Source organism: Porites lutea, chromosome 2 (genome assembly GCF_958299795.1).
Source record: "Porites lutea chromosome 2, jaPorLute2.1, whole genome shotgun sequence".
Lineage (NCBI taxonomy): Eukaryota > Metazoa > Cnidaria > Anthozoa > Scleractinia > Poritidae > Porites > Porites lutea.
The window spans coordinates 46,013,256-46,029,308 of record NC_133202.1 but is presented as its reverse complement, the minus strand read 5'-3'; the positions used below and the strand labels follow the sequence as shown (position 1 = coordinate 46,029,308).

General features: G+C 37.1%; 2 protein-coding genes across 2 annotated transcripts in view; one reads left to right on the top strand and one right to left on the bottom strand.

The window, feature by feature from the left end:
- LOC140928801 (condensin-2 complex subunit D3-L-like) overlaps positions 1 to 14,723 on the bottom strand; it is a 34,618-nt gene extending 19,895 nt beyond the window's left edge. The window contains exons 1-23 of the mRNA XM_073378581.1: positions 14,366 to 14,723; positions 12,671 to 12,756; positions 11,794 to 11,869; positions 11,545 to 11,622; positions 10,947 to 11,021; positions 10,013 to 10,164; positions 8,753 to 8,886; positions 8,389 to 8,434; positions 8,142 to 8,198; positions 7,566 to 7,681; positions 7,273 to 7,384; positions 6,148 to 6,234; positions 5,502 to 5,574; positions 4,929 to 5,019; positions 4,628 to 4,770; positions 4,070 to 4,158; positions 3,587 to 3,634; positions 2,826 to 2,941; positions 1,572 to 1,685; positions 1,138 to 1,212; positions 857 to 959; positions 354 to 453; positions 1 to 81 (exon numbers count right to left, since the gene is read on the bottom strand). The exon at positions 1 to 81 is cut by the window's left edge and continues 9 nt beyond it. Coding sequence (XP_073234682.1) covers positions 1 to 81; positions 354 to 453; positions 857 to 959; positions 1,138 to 1,212; positions 1,572 to 1,685; positions 2,826 to 2,941; positions 3,587 to 3,634; positions 4,070 to 4,158; positions 4,628 to 4,770; positions 4,929 to 5,019; positions 5,502 to 5,574; positions 6,148 to 6,234; positions 7,273 to 7,384; positions 7,566 to 7,681; positions 8,142 to 8,198; positions 8,389 to 8,434; positions 8,753 to 8,886; positions 10,013 to 10,164; positions 10,947 to 11,021; positions 11,545 to 11,622; positions 11,794 to 11,869; positions 12,671 to 12,756; positions 14,366 to 14,597 — 2,284 coding nt within the window. The 5' untranslated portion in view covers positions 14,598 to 14,723. The remainder of the gene's footprint in view (positions 82 to 353; positions 454 to 856; positions 960 to 1,137; positions 1,213 to 1,571; positions 1,686 to 2,825; positions 2,942 to 3,586; positions 3,635 to 4,069; positions 4,159 to 4,627; positions 4,771 to 4,928; positions 5,020 to 5,501; positions 5,575 to 6,147; positions 6,235 to 7,272; positions 7,385 to 7,565; positions 7,682 to 8,141; positions 8,199 to 8,388; positions 8,435 to 8,752; positions 8,887 to 10,012; positions 10,165 to 10,946; positions 11,022 to 11,544; positions 11,623 to 11,793; positions 11,870 to 12,670; positions 12,757 to 14,365) is intronic.
- Positions 14,724 to 14,770: 47 nt separating this feature from the next.
- Positions 14,771 to 16,053, top strand: LOC140928800 (uncharacterized). The gene has a single exon (XM_073378580.1). The coding sequence runs from the start codon at positions 14,919 to 14,921 to the stop codon at positions 15,762 to 15,764; it is 846 nt and encodes a 281-aa protein (XP_073234681.1). The 5' UTR covers positions 14,771 to 14,918; the 3' UTR covers positions 15,765 to 16,053.

Here is a 16,053-nt window from a genome sequence, read left to right as displayed (position 1 = left end):
TACTAACAGCATCAGAGGGAAGGAGAGGGGCAGTACTCCCCAACACAGCAAGAATACGGCAAACCGTCTCACAATCATAGTCTGAGAAATAAAACAGTATGTAAAAGCATACCTTATTGGTACTTAATTTTCCGGGTCTTAAATTTCACGTTTTTTGAGGCTGTAAAAAATCACAAAAATTAAAGACCCGTGACCTTGTGCAATGTCTGAAGCAAACCAACATCACTCAGTTCATTAAAAGTCATTATTTACAGAACTTTATAGTGTAAGGACCTGACATCAATATTGTCACTCCTGACAATGACATGTCTTTTTCCAGTGCCAGTTGCAGATTAAAGGCCTAATTGACAAACCTTTCAATCCTTGAGAGTATTCGTTCCAACTTTTAACCACAAAAGAATGATCCAGTTTATTTGATGATGACCCAATCTCTGCGAGACAAAGCCATGCTGACTGCAAGTCAAGGGGGAGAGTAAAATAATTTCATTGAGAAGCACATGGCACACTTGCACAGTATTAAAAAAAGGGAAAAAAACATCTTTCCCATCTTTCTCCAAGACTAAGATTTGCCATCTTTCATTGTTTATCACCACTGATGCATCCAATGTTTCTTACCCTAGCCTTGTGCATAAGGCATATCACACACTGTACATGTATGAAAACTATAAGAGCATACATCCTCCAGACAGTAGGTCAATGGTTAAATTAAGCCCCTAACATTATAAGATGCAATGGGTTTTACTCCTTTTGGAGGCTAAGATGTTTTGGGGGTCTTAAACTCGAGACATTACAAAATTAATCTAACATCTTTTGACACAAAAACCTGAGCAAGAATTTGAATATATACAGATTGTACCTTGTTGTGCTCAGAATCAATGTGAGATATCAGCGACTTCACCAAATTGCTTGATAATCTGTTCTGTTTTGACCAGTGTTGAAATGCAAAGTGAAGATAGCGTCTACAAAAAATGAAATCCTTTTCAGTTACTTAGTAAATATGATTTCAAAGCGTAACTGTTCTTTTCTTTACTCTGCATTATAGCAAATAACCCCAGGTAAAATAAACAAATCTTTGAAGGCTCTTTTTCAAATTTATCACTTCTTGTTCAATTAGGCTGATCTCCACTTAATGCTCACCTAACTTCTTGTCCTGCGGGGCTGGCAATTTGATCCAGTAGATTCCATGTAAGAATATGGCACTGATTAGTTGATCTAAACAATAGTCACAACAAAAGATTATTAGAGTAAACATTACATCTAGATCACAATGTACAATGGTACACTGTGTTCTTGGAGTTGGCTCAAGTAGACTGCAGAACAGGTGATAATATTTTGCATTTTTTTATGATGAGCATGAGGTGGATGTGCAGCTCCAGACATGTGCAATGGTGGAAGATCGGAGCGGAGAAAATTATCCACCTTTCCCCATTGAAAATGTTTTGCGCTCCATATCCCCTGCTGCTCACCTGAAAAATGTGAAAAAATAGAGCCTGTTCTGCAGGCTAGGTCTAATGTGTTGTGGTTTAGGACATTCCACTGAAACTCACTCCAAAAAAATTCCCTTTACTAACTTTGATTGAGGGACAATGTTACTGATAAGTACATCCTCCAGAATCTGAAAACATTTTTCTTGAGCCGTAGTCTCTCGGTCCATCACTAGAGGTAACACTCCATCCAACCACAGACTGAAAGTGAAAGATACACATAACAGTTAGTATTGTGTACAGTGACAACTGCATTTACATCACAGACTGTTCATACACCCCAATTTATCAGGGTTACCTCTTTTTCGAGACCAGCTGTAAGACAAATGCACTCATATGAATAAGTAATGTCACATTTGACTAGGAGCAAAGAATGCAGAGCTCTGCCCCTTTTTCTTCAGCCCCTACAGTTATTTGGGCAGCCTGTACTCCTCTATATTTTTGTTAATTTATTTTTTAAATCAATATTGTTTACCGTTTGGTACAAATAAAGTTGTTGTTGCTGTGGTTAAAATATATTGGAACAAAAGGGAAACACAACCATCTTCCCTTGCAAATTTGATTTAAAGAATTATTTGTAAAGAAGACTTAAGCAGTAGTTTTGAAGCCGGATGCAATGTCTGGTTGTTTGATGTGTAACATCTGGTAATTCACACACAAAAACGATTATTTTTTGAAGTGTGAAAATCAATTTATATTTCATTTTTTGTGAGCATTTTTTAATGCCTTAAAAGACCATCTGGTTTAACCAATTCTGATCCAGAGAACGCAAGAAATTTCATTTTAGAGAGTCCAAATTAAATTTTCTGGGGAAGCATGCCCCTGGACACCCTAGAAGTAGCATCTGCAGCATGAATGGTGCAAGTACGCCAGCTGAACCTCTGCATCTGGTACTTAAAAATGCTACCAAAAACCTACCTGCTTAAAGTACCTTGACCTTTCGACATCACAAAAAACCTCAACTAATTCCCATGTACATCTGTGATAACTGTAAGTATCCCAGTTTGGGGCAATTTAGCTGAGTTGTCAGTGATCCATAATTTTGACCTTTTGGGGGGTAAGACTCTAACAAACATTCTTGACAAAGTTGTGCAGTAAATGTGTGTCAAGCACATCTCTCCTGGCCTAGCCTCCGTCACAGATTTCACCTTTTTAAACACATTGCTTTAAGAGAACTACCCAGTTCCAGGCAGAGATTGTGAAAGCTGCTCGCCCCTTTACCATTTTCCCCTGACCTTGTTTTCATGAATCCCTACTATCTGCGAGAATTGGTGTATGGGCCAAATGAACATCTACATCTTTGGAAAACAGACAGTTGAAGTCAATATGGCTCTTGCTTACCTGTGTACCATGGTGCAGGCAGGTCTCTCCTGAAGGAGGGTAGTTAGTGATATCATAGCTTGTCGTCTGACTGACAGTGCTGGATCCATACAACGATCATGAAGGGTCAGAACATCCTGATAGTATCAAGACTTAGTATCATGTACATTAAATCAATGAAAAGAAATAAATCATTCGTTTAATCAGGAGGAGGTACGCATGTAGGGGGGGGGGGGGGGGGGGAGGTTTCCAAGGGAATCTCCAAAGCAATCCCTAGAAAGGTGACCCCAGTGACTCCTAAATGCAAAAAAGGAAAGGTGGATAACACTATCCCCTGAATAAATCTCCACCACTGGATAGTCTATTAATTGATTTCCCTAAAACGTGTCTGCTGGACAGTTATTTATCCAGTCACTATCCAACATTCAAACAACGAGGACTTGAGCATGAGACAAGCAGTCCCTTTCAAAAAGATATAAAACAATGGAAAATTCTACAACTGTCAACCCAAAAAGTGGGTGTGGTCACTTACAAGGGTCACAAGACAGGGACTTTTTTTGTTTTGGATAGGTGTTCGCTTACAGAGGTGCTTGCACGTGGAGGTTCAACTGTATCAATTTATTAATTAATATTAATTATTCATTCATTCTGTGGACTAGATATTGTTAAAGATGTGCTGTTAGCACCAGGATAATTTCTGCATTGTAGTTGTGAGCTAGGTTGCAACATAGTATTTCAGTGCTTGCATACTTACAGAACAGATATTTCAATGAAGTACTTACCGCTTTTTCCAGAGAATCCAAATTCAGGGTAATGACACTTTCCAGAGCCTTAGAAAAAAAAGGAAGGGAGCAGATTAGAGCACGATTTAAACCGACCCTCAGATTTCTCTACAAGATCAAGGAGAAGTATGATTTAAGAATCTTGAGCTACATGTAGGTTTTACTGTTCCAAGAAAACTCAATTATGCAGATGCTTACAACCACATGAAGAAGCATAAAAGTAAAAAGTAAAACTATTGCTTTATTTTGATTACCTGAAGTTCATTCACTGGGCTTGAAATCTGGGGAAAAAATGTCCTGTGCTTGCACAGCTTTCATTAAGGGGTGTAACTTGTAACACCTGTAATTACTGAGCTCACTTGATATTATGGGCGATTTAAGGGGAAAGCTACCTGAACACTATAAATTTTATGTGACATGTTACAGGTGATTCTTACTGACAGCCCTGGCTTGCAGATGCATAAAGCTAGACAAATGACTAACCTGCAGTGCAGCTTTTCGAACACCAACTTTCTCATCACAAGTTCGCCGTCTAATTATAGAACCAATGCTCCGCACCTCAGTTTGTTGAGCTAATAATGGAAACACAAGTGAAAAAAAGAAATGTTAACTTGTTAGCTATTTAAGTCTCATGAGTACCATCATAAGTTTCAAGTTTCCTTCTCCCGCCTAATTTTCATTTGTTATTAGGGCTGGACCATTGTTTGAGTGTTTTACTTGTACTGTTTTGTGAAGCCAATGACCTTCCCTGACGCAAATATATAGTGCACTTACCCCTGCTTCAAGGTGCAGAAGGGAGGTATCCCATTTAGTACTTTTCCCAATCTAAAATCAGGAGGCAGCCTGGCTGAGTGGTCACCGCATCAGACTCACAATAATTTGACCTGAACCACACACTGTGGGTTTATATAATAACTGATATTTATTCTGAAATTAAGACTTTAATTTTGAGAAAGTGTTCAACAACATTTATTTTTCCTTTTGCTACAGAAGTCCCTACAAAAATGCCACAATGAGGCAAATAGAGTTTGTCTGACCAACCTCTTGTTTGTCTGTTTACTGTGGGTGTTCCATCTGCTGGACTCTCTAAGGCTTCATGAAGCATTTCTTTAACTTTCAACACCAGTGACCTGTCTTCTGATGTAGCACACTGAGCAAAGTACTGAAGAGCTTTTGCACGCACCCTAAAAAAATTAACATATGACATTTACTAAGTCCCCAAATTTACTTCCCATATTTTTTGTAAAATAAACCTGTTTTAAGGGGGAACCTCTATTAAGTGGACACTCGCAAGGGCCCTGTACGTGTATCTTTCCTACTGGTCCCACTGTGTAATGCTTACGTTGGTGCTCTATCAGAAGATCTGGCCACAACTATATCCAGCAAGTACTTCTTACTAAGAAGCTTCTTTGTCCTATCATCTTGCAGATCCTCTGTTTTAAAACATAAAAACAATCTTTATCAGGAAACTACTTAATGGTGTCATTTTAAGGAAGCCTATTAATATAAGCTCCCAGCTCCTTTAGTCTTCCTTGTCACATCATTTTATATTTCAATTAACACCTTATGTAACGTTTTATTTTTATGTTATGTGAGTGACTAAAAAACAAAAACAAATAAATGATAACTAAACAAACTTCATTAGCATACATTACCATACTCAAAAATAAAAGAAACACAAAAATTACCAGAGATAAAAAAAAATAATTACAACATATACATGTACACTCTTTATATCTTCCAAGCACTAAAATTATTAAAACCTAGGGCACACACAATTCATTTCTGCTGTCAGATTATCACTATGCAGAGGATATGTAAAGTGTACGTATCAGCTCATATTATTTGGTAAATTATATCTTTAACTCCATGCAGAGTTTCTTAAAATGGGATGTTTCTTCTTATAATTACTTACCACTTGAAAGAGGTCTGTCTGGTTCACATAAGAGAAGTGACACTACATCCAAGGCAAAAATTCTGTAACTGATCTGAAAATTAAATTAATTTACAACAGTTTTGTCACTGCCTTGCTTAAGGAGTACATAGTAATAATTCTAAACACAAAAATAAAAAAAGTTAAATTATGAAGTAAATGAGAACTCAAGAGGAAAACTACATTAACTCACAGGGCTTTCAATAAAAATTGAAGTAGTCAGCAGATTTGAATAGAGTAACCAACTGTATCAACAGTCCACGTTTTCAAGGGGTGTCTGGGGGCATGGTCCCTCAGAAAATTTTAAAATTGCAAAGCCCTAATAAGTGATTTCCAGCATTTAGGGGACTAAACTGAGTATAAAAGAGGGAGGTTTCCATTTAAGGAGATTTGGGTTTTAGTCAACTTTTGATTTATTAGCCACACAATTAACTCCTGCAAGCAATGAACAAATGATAATTATACAAAGTTATTTCCGTGTGAACAAAGTATATTTTTGTCCATGACATTATTCAAACTAGTTAATTCTTCTTCGGAGGAAAAAGTAGCCGACTTCTCTGAGCAATGTAACAGACGCATTTCATCGGTCGTCGGTGCTTATTGAAACCCCTGAACACAGTTTTGATACCTTTGCATTCTTGGAATACTTATTGATCCACTCTGTAAGGCTGGCATAAACATTGACTGGAAGAGTTTTCATGATGTCCACAACTGCCTGTTATAAGAAGATATTAATGACCTTAAGACACAGCGTTTCTCTCTACAGGTACGAGTAAACTAACATGTTTACCACAACGTCATACAAAAGGTGAAATGATTTCCCAGACGTAATAATGACATCAACCTTTTACCGTGTAGCCATTAACCTGTATTTACAACTACGTGTACGGGTAATTAATTTTACCTCTACCCATACACGGAAATGGTGTATCTCAAGGTCTCTATTAAACAATAAACCCTCTCTCAGTACTGATACTTTTATGCAGTGACAAATACACTGAATGCAAAGGTTACCTTTTTCATTCTGTTGCCTTTTTTCCTTTTACATTTTTTCAAGTTTTAGAAGAAAATAATTTGAGACAGGAATAAATCTCTCAAGATAAGCATGCATTTAATGCCTTTGGTTTCTCAGTTTAAAAATAAACTTGTGATGCCAAGTATTTTGAAGGACTCGAAAGGCAAAATGACTCTGAAGTTTTAGTGACTAGGGTTAGGAAACTATATAAGTGAATCAAGTTCAGTTTAACAGCTTGATCAAAAACTGGACTGGAACTTGATTCACTCAGTTTCCTGACCCTAATAACAATGAAATTCAGATTTGTTCACTGTTCCGAGGCCATTTGGTGTTTTGCAAAATAGACCTGCCAATTTCACACCAGATTCAATTTTAAGTAACACATAAAAAATTTAAAAGGTGAAGTATACTTTTGCTTACTAATTGCTTAAACTTTTTCTCTTTATCAACACAGCTATCACTCTATATGTGCTTATCAGCGACTGCATACCGCCAATATATCTGGCTATACAACCACATGCTTAAACTTCACATGTAAGTATTAAGTATTTCCTTAAAGCATTCACAACTGGTCGAAGGTTATTGTTATGCTTACAGTGGTTTCAAAGAAGAATTAATTTTTGTTTTGCAAGCATTGAAAACTGAACCTTGCACTCACAAACTGTAGGACAAAATGTTTGAATCAAAGTAAAGGAAAACTTTTCCAATGAATTCATCCCACTTAAAACATTCTCTCACCTTAGCTACAATGTTCCTGTACTCAGCTCGCTCGGGACACTTGGTACATAGGTGTTGCACTAGGACTTGAACCGCACTTAACATCTCGTCATTCTCCTTGTGTGTCATGTAGCTGAAAATAAATAATAATTATTAGTTTATGTGCTCAGCTTACTGGTAATGTATGGTTGCACATTTCTTTTTTTGGATGAAGGCACTCACCCAAAAGAGGAAAAACTAGAGTCAATGACATTTGATTGAATATCTAAACTGCATTATCCTAATTTTCTATTTGAAAGCAGTAGAGTACTAACCAGATAAAATGAACAGCCTGATCCTTGAGAGTTTGAATGTCCCTTGCTATAACACCATTACTAGCTATTGAACCTCCAAACACCATAAGGACGTTGGAAATCAAGTGCTTTAACACCTGCCAACAATTTGTTTCGTGTTAGTACAAATGACACATTGTTCTTGCTAAACTCTGGATGCGGCCCAAAGTAAAATAATAATTATCATCTTAAATTTAATGGAATCTATATACGCAGTAACTTAATATTATTTAACTTTTGCATATTGTAGTTGTTTAATTAAACCTCTTATTCCTAATAGTAGCCCAAGAAAAATTAACCAAAAATATAATCAGATTTCGTTTTGTAAAATCCTAAAAAAAGAAACACCTGTAGTACTATGCCAAGATTCTGCTGAAAAGAAGTTTCACTTAAATGGTATAGCTCCAGAAAATAGGGTGAAAAATAGTCTCTCCATAGCATAGTCTAAGTGAAAAGGTTAATTCTTCTTATAAAACCATTTTTAAAATAATTTCCTCACAAAACTACAAAACAGAGGGTTTAATTGGCTTTTATTATTTTGCTAAAATGTAAACCTACAGTGCGAGAGTTAGCACCAACTTCACCATGAAGCGAAGAACAAAGACAATCAAGACCCTGAAAAAAAACAACAAACAAACAAACAAAATGAGAGAAAAGGAAGTAGTCTTCAAAACCTGCCTTGGAATGAGTTACACTGGTTAACTAAGGAAAGATGCCATTGGGAAAACAAGAGGTGATGATACTTTAAATATTATAAAAGTTGCGGCAGAGTACAAAAAACTGCAAGACCGCAATAGGTACTTACAATGTAAGCCAATGATGTGATTGATTTCACTGAATATATTTGGTCCCTAAGGATAAAATAATAAAACATTAACTTTCCCATAAAATAAGAAAAATAGTGATAGCTGTTTTCTCAATACAAATTGTCACCCAGGCAGTAAATTGAGTGCATGATCAATAAGAACTATTTCAAACTAGTTCAATCCATAGTTTTTTCACTTTGGTGGAAACGAAACAGCCTTGATGAATTGGTTTCATCTACAATTCATTTTGAATCACATAACATAATTATCTAAATGTACATATAGGTTACATGTATAATAGGTTGTAGGTTATAATGAAACAGGTTATGGCTTAATTTATGAGCAGCTGCTATAAATACTCACCCAGGGAAATTCACAATCATTTGATCAGCTGGCAATGCTTCAAGTCTTGTGGTCTCCACAAATAATTGTATAACATGATGGAGAACCTGCTCGGAATCTTTGAGAGAATAGCCACTTACAAGCATTACTGCATCCTGTAAAAAAATTAATATTGAAGCAAAAGCATTTAGTGCTTATAGTTTGAAATGTCAAGTGAAACTTGTTTGTGCCCATTATTTAGGAACATGACTTTCATTTCTTTCTGGTTAAGTAACATCTACGAAGCAGCGCTGATATCCTTCTCCTGGGCTCCCAACAGACACAACAAATTACTGGAAATACATTCCAATTTTCCCTTCAACCTGATTGGCAGATCAACAATGGCATTTTAAACAGCCCAATCTTGGCACATTCTCAAATCCTGGAACACAGGTGGAGGCCCAAAACAAGGATTCTGGCCCTGTTTCGCAAACAGACTTAACTAGAAGTTATAAGTTACATTTAAAATGGGATGGCTCCCAATCAATGAGAGAAGAGATTTGAACCTCCTGAAATCATGCGTTAAAGCTTTGAATAACACTGAGACTTGGCCAGATTATCTTAAAATAATAAAACAGGAATGCCGTAAGGAACTGTGCTCAAGGAATTCAATATATTAGATAAGTGGTCCTGACCGAAAACGGCACTTTCCAAGATAATGCACCAAAGCTATTTAAAAATCTACCAGAAACTAATAGAAACTGTTAAGATCACAGAACCTTCTTAAGACTTTCAAGGAATTTTTTTATGTAACAGAGTACAGAGTGATTAGTAACTTTTATTGTAATTTCGATTCTGTTAATCCTGCTTCTACTTTTAATTGTATATTGCATAATTTGTAAATAACTTGATTTGATTTATTTTTCTTTTTTTAATTGCAATTGATGTACTTTAACAGGGAAGAGCCACCAAGTGGATCAGTTAATAAACCACTATTATTATTATTATTATTATTATTATTATTATTATTATCATTATTATTGTTATTATTATTATTAAGTTCGGTCCATGGGGCAGGCAAGAAGTGGCCCCAGGCAAGAAAAATAAGAGAGCTATTTGCCCAAAGGACAAGCAAGTTTTCTCCAGCCCTGGAATATGTAAGTTGGGGATTTGTCCTTTTTCTGTGTTGTTGATGTAGTGTGTGTCCTCCAAAACAGTCACAGCTCACTAACTTTCTAAAATAGCTAGGCAAAATCCCAATGGCCCAGTTAATGACAGCCATTATTATGCCATTCAGCATACCTGCATCAGTGACAAAAGTTTGTTTTTCACATTAGCCTTGGCTTGTTCAGTATTAACCTGACCATGGACATCATTAACATCCTCATCATCATCATCACTTTCATCATCATCAACATCAGAACCATCCTCAGTTTCCATGTCATCAATTCCACCTACATTAAAATAAAAATTATGAAAAGGCCGAACTATGAATATTATGGAAATCTAATGTATGATCTAAGCCTTTTTGCAAACACTATGGTAAAAAATGGGTACAGACCCAGGCCATCAAGTAGTAAGAAACAGACAACTTTGAATGTTTGCACCATGGATATGTTACAGGTGAAAATTAAATTCAGGTTAAAATTTTTTCACCAAGGTTGACTCTACGGTTCTTTTGTCTCCTAGCCTAATCCATGATTGATTAGGCTAATCAATCAATAGGGCTAGGAGACAAACGAAACAGAGAATCAACCTAGGTTAAATTTTAACCTATAACAGATACAATATGTATTTTGCCATAGCTATGTGGCTGAGAAAATGGTATGCAAGTTTGTGTTAACATTATATTATATCACAGGTGCCTACCAGGTTATTTTGTCATGACTACTGACTTCCTGACAATGGTTGCCATAATAATTATTATAGCTGGTTGAACTTGCTAGCTGAGGTTCAATTGAATACTCTACTGAATGATTTATCAAGTTACCTAACTAACACCATCCAGGGGTTGTTTACAGCCTTGAAAAAGGAACTGGAATGACCTGCATGTTTCCTTCTGTTTTTGCATTCAGAAGGAAAAGAACTAGTCTAATGAGTGTTTTGACACACGTCCACAGAGCCGGCAGAAGAGCTTTTATGGTGTACTGGTACTTGAGAATGTTTACTCTACCTTAATGTTTCTTTCCAACACACACGTTTTTCCATTTTGTCATTGTGATGTATACACACTCACCTCCTTGCCCCCTTCGAGTCTTAGCTCTGCGGCCGCTTGATGCTTCCTCATCAACTCTTTTTCTCTTTTTGGTTTCTGCAACCATTAAGAACACAAAAAAAGTATTGTTACTTGAAGTAGGGCGATCGTTGATTCTTAAACTAAAAATACTAACTTTAGAAAGGTATCTCTTGAAAATAAAATGTTTCAAGTACAGTGGATGCTCTCATGAGCGGAAAAAGGTGTACGTAATAGGAGCTGGCGCTTACGGAAATTTAAAAATCCAGAGTTTGTGTGGGAGTTGAGAAAAAAGGGGTTTTAAGAAGGTGGCCATTAGTACAGCTGTCTGCTTATGGGCGTGTCCATAAGCAGAACTTCCACTGTATCAAGAAGTTGTTAGGAAAAAATATCTCCAACTTCATTCCTTCCTATTTAAAACCACAACAGGCACTGGCATTTGAGATGGTTTCAAACACAAACTAAGACTGACAATGTATCAACAGTTAAGTAGTACAGCGTAACTGACCAACTTCATTTATCATCAATCTTGTTACAGCATCCCTGTCCTTGGGAATCCCTTTTACCAGCTCTACAGAACATTATTTTTATTAATGTTTACCTTTCTGAGGCCAAAATCGCAGCACATCTAGAGCTTTTTGGAACAGCAAGGGGTGAAATACCTTGTATGCTCCACTACCTGAAATGGGACAACAATTGTACATTTTACAATGACGATCATTGCAAGGACTTTATGCCTATTTAAATTGAAATTGTCCTTCATGTGCTAGATTGATGTGTTAAGTTTGGTTTGCAGGTGTGAGACTAATCAATAATGCGTGAGAGTTAATTGGCAGGTATACCATCTTACCAGGGATTTGAACCAACACAATATAAATGTTGGAGGCTAATATACAGCTTTCAAGTTTAGGTCCAGCCTTTGTTGACTATGAGAAAAAAAATAAAGACATAAATTAATTGAACAGCAACGGATACATGTAAACTCAATCCCATTTTTAGCTTTCTACAATTTTATGGTCACTTACAGTGTAGCTGAAGGTTGCAGTTGAAGAGAAGTGAAACTTTTTTTTCTATATTTAAATGAGTCATTTTTGTAAAGAACTGTGTGCAGATGGCACTCTCAAAGTAGCACCTACATCTGTACAGCTGTATACTAGGAATTTTTGGCCAGTCTTCATCTTGACAGGCTCCATTCATTTTTCTGATGTATTTAAAGGAGCTAAACCAACCACCAACAAAATGTGGATGGGATTAATGTCTATAACCCGATGGATCCCTATATGTTTGTTATTTTATTTCATTATTTTAGTGACTAGCAGAGTTGATCCAATCCAGAATTTGTTGCTGCCTTGAAAATCACACCTAAAAGTCAGTCAGTTTAAATGTTCCAAATAAATCCATTCATTCCCATTAGGCTCAGTATCATATTTATTTCATGCAACAAGGCTTGATCAAAGTGATCATCACTGAAAGAAGCCTCCTTGTTGTTTTAACAACTTCTGTCAGCCAGAGGTCTGACTGGAGAATTTGCTTTTTGATCAAGTTGAAAAAACTAATCAGGAGAAAGGCATGAAACATATTATACTGAAAAACTAATAGCTTAAAAAAATCATTTAAAAGTGCTCATGTGAAAGATGTAAGAAAAGAGTAACATAAGTAACTCATTTTATATGCTACAGGCCAATCCATGGAGATAACTAGGATTCAACTTATTACTATCTTGTTACCTTATTACAGGACCCAATAAAAGAGTGGAGTAATGAAATCAGCACTTTATGGGAAAAGCTGTTTTCTGAAAGAACTTTCCATAATCCTGGAAATCAAAGAAAAAAAAAAAGAAAAATTACAAATCATAAAAGAATAATACGTATTCTTATACTCATCAACTTAATACCAGAGTCAATTAATTTTCCTCATTGGCCTCAAGTACTGTCAGTTAATTTTTATTTTTCCTTTGTTTCAAATTCTTTAGCATACATTACCATACCCAAAACCAATAGAAAAATAAAAAGATAAAAAATTAACTACAACATTATATATACTGTATTTTGACACTGTCATGTTGACACTACTCAAATGACCCTCCATCCCAGCCTCAAGTTCGCAATGAAATCAATATTATTAATTTGAGTCTGTCACTGTCTCCAAGGCGGTGAGAGTGGAAATTCACAATTCAAGGCTGCGCTATAACGAAAATTGAAGGGAGCCCAGTGCTCTGAAACTGTAAAACCTAGGGTGCCCGGCATATGATTTGTAAGAAAAATCTGAGATTTTTTTTAGTCGCCCGAGGGCAAAAGTTAGGCGCCAGGGACCACCGGGCTCTGCTAGGGCACAGCCCTGCAACTAGAGAAAAATCCTAAACAGTAGTTTGTAAAATAATAGAAAAATGTGTAGTATGGGTCAGGCTTTGTTTAGAAACCATGCATACTAGGTCTTGCAAAACATAAGACTGTCACTCCACCCTGGCTAAAAAGGCTATAACCTCACTGGCACCACCTTTAACCTTGTAGGTCTGTGGCCATTCACGACCAGTGTTTTTGAGATAACCTTAGAATGCAGCCGACATTTTGCGATGTCTGAGAAACAAGCACAGAAATTCTATACGGTGGAACCTCGATTTAACGAAGGGCCAAGGGACTGGCAAAATGTGTTTGCTATAACGAGGCTTCATTAAAACAAGGTTCTTTTCTATATATTTTACAATTACTGGGGTAAAGAAAATTGTTCATTATACCAGGGACTTCGTTACATAGAGGTTCGTTATATCGAGGTTCCATGGTACTGACTAAGTGTCACTGGGTTGTGCTTCTGTTTGGTTGAAGCAAATTTTCCAAGCGGCACGACCAATCAGAAGCACTGCCCAGATCTGGGTAGTTTCAGCGCTCGTTTCTAAGACGTCATTTCGCAGGGAAACCAGTGGTGGCATCACGGAAAACCAGCTGTTTTCTCAGGCTATTTTTGAGAGTAAACATCCAAGATCTTGCTTATATATTTCAACCCTTTCAGGCCCAATATCCACATACAATTTGTCCGGACTGGTCTGCATACACTTACTTAAAAAAATTAGTTGAAAGAATTTGATAGAAGATCAAAGCATTTCCCTTCGCTGACCATTTTATAAAATCTCATGACCTTTTCTCTCGACGATGCACCGATATTATTAGGAGAAAACAGATGCTGGATACTCTTGGGGTTCAAAGGGTTAACCACACGAATTGCTTGTTCCAATGAATAAAACGAGATAAACTGTTACATCATGGAATCTCTCTAAGTGGTTTTAAAGCTTTTTTGCTCAGACAGAGCCCGGAGAGCCCCGTTGATATCTCTGGCCTGTCCCTATACATTCTATATTTCACCAAAAAAAAGGCTAGCAAAGCTCCGATCAACAGCTCACTTTGTAGTTAATCAAAGCAAAAGCTCACCATCATTTGAACTGCTACTACTTCCTCGCGACCACTGCCTTGAAATTAACAACAAATTTTGCAGCTCGTTGATGTAATATTTACGGTCCACTATGCAGTTTTCTAGCAAATCTGGAAGCTCTAGTGGTTCACAAAAATCAGAACTCCAAGCTATTTCAGCCCAGTTATTGGAAACCTTGGAAATTTGAAGCCCATTACAAGCCGAAATTGTCCGTTCTGTTGTGGAAGCCATTTTGGAAACGAGCACTTCGCGCCTTTTTCGAAGATTACTTGGTAGCCGCTACCTCGACAAAACTTTGCACTTCTGGGGGGAGGTAGGGTAAAGATAGACAAAAGGCTCGGTTTCCCCTCCATCCCCTTCTATCAGAATCTTTTGTTCTGTTGCCACGTGAGTGTTACAAGAACAAACACTTCCCTTGGTGTGCAATATCATCAGCTGAAAGTACTATAGCAATGGCTAAAACTTTCTGAGATCGAACGTCCATTTTGTTATTTAACCATAAGGGTCAGGGAGAAAGACACAAGGTATCAACAACGATTCTTCTAAGTAGTAATGGTGAAAAGAGAAGGCGAAAATCCAAGCGAAAGAAGGACTAGACCAAGATACTCAAAGAGCAAAGATGGCGGATCTAAGTCTGAAGAAGACTCATCGTCTTCCTACAAGAACCTTGCCTTTCTTTGCCTCCTAGTTTTTCCATCGCTGGCGTGGCTTTTCGCTGTCGGCAGTGATGCTATTTCTAATCTTGGCTCCGTTTTGGGAACTCACTCCAACGTTTTTGTTGTCTTGGGGTCGTTGATTATTCCGTTGATCGCAGCATATTTCTTCAAACCTCTACGAGGTTTTTTGAAGTTGTTGATCCCAGTTATGGTGGCAGTGCTTTTCCTCCCCACTTTTCAAGTATATCTATGCTCTCCCCTAGAAATCAAGAACGAAAACATTGGAACGAAATACAGTTTGAAAATAACAGCTGCCGTATTTCTTCAACAAGCATGCGAGGATATATGCCTGAAAAAATCCAAAATACCTTCACCGTATTCTCTGACGTTCTTCACACCTCGAGTTTCCTTGAAAGTCAAGTTTAACCAAATCGTCGATTTGAACATAACAACTTCAGCTCTTGTTGGCGGAGAAAAACTTCCGCTCGCTAAAATTGTACTTCTGAAATCCTGGCGTAGTGTAAAAGGGAAGTACTTTGCTTTGCACATCATCACAAGAGTTCCTGTCAAGATCAAGAAATTTGAAGAGGGGTTGTCAGCCAAAAAGGGAATGATTTTATCTGGAAGGATTGAGAATATTCCTGCAGATCTCAAGAAGCTCCGCAGTGAGTTAGAAAAGCAAAAACATTTTGTCAGACCCTTTGTCTTGGAAGTATTCAGAGCAGCAGAAATGGAAGAATGAGCAACGTGTGAAAGATAGGAAACTCATAAATCACCATAATGTGTAAGGAGGAATTTATTAGCAATTGTCATTGGCCTGCTTCGATGACTTAATCTGGCCCTGGTTAGTAACATCTGAGAAGCAGTGCTGAGATCTTTGTCTGGCCTGCCACCTGGATGAACAATACCAGAATTGCATTTTGAATTTCTTTTCAACCTAATTGGCAAATCAACCATGTTTTTTTAACAGGCCAATCATGGCATGTACTAAAACTCCTGAAGCACAGGTTGGGGCCCAGAGTAAGTAAGTA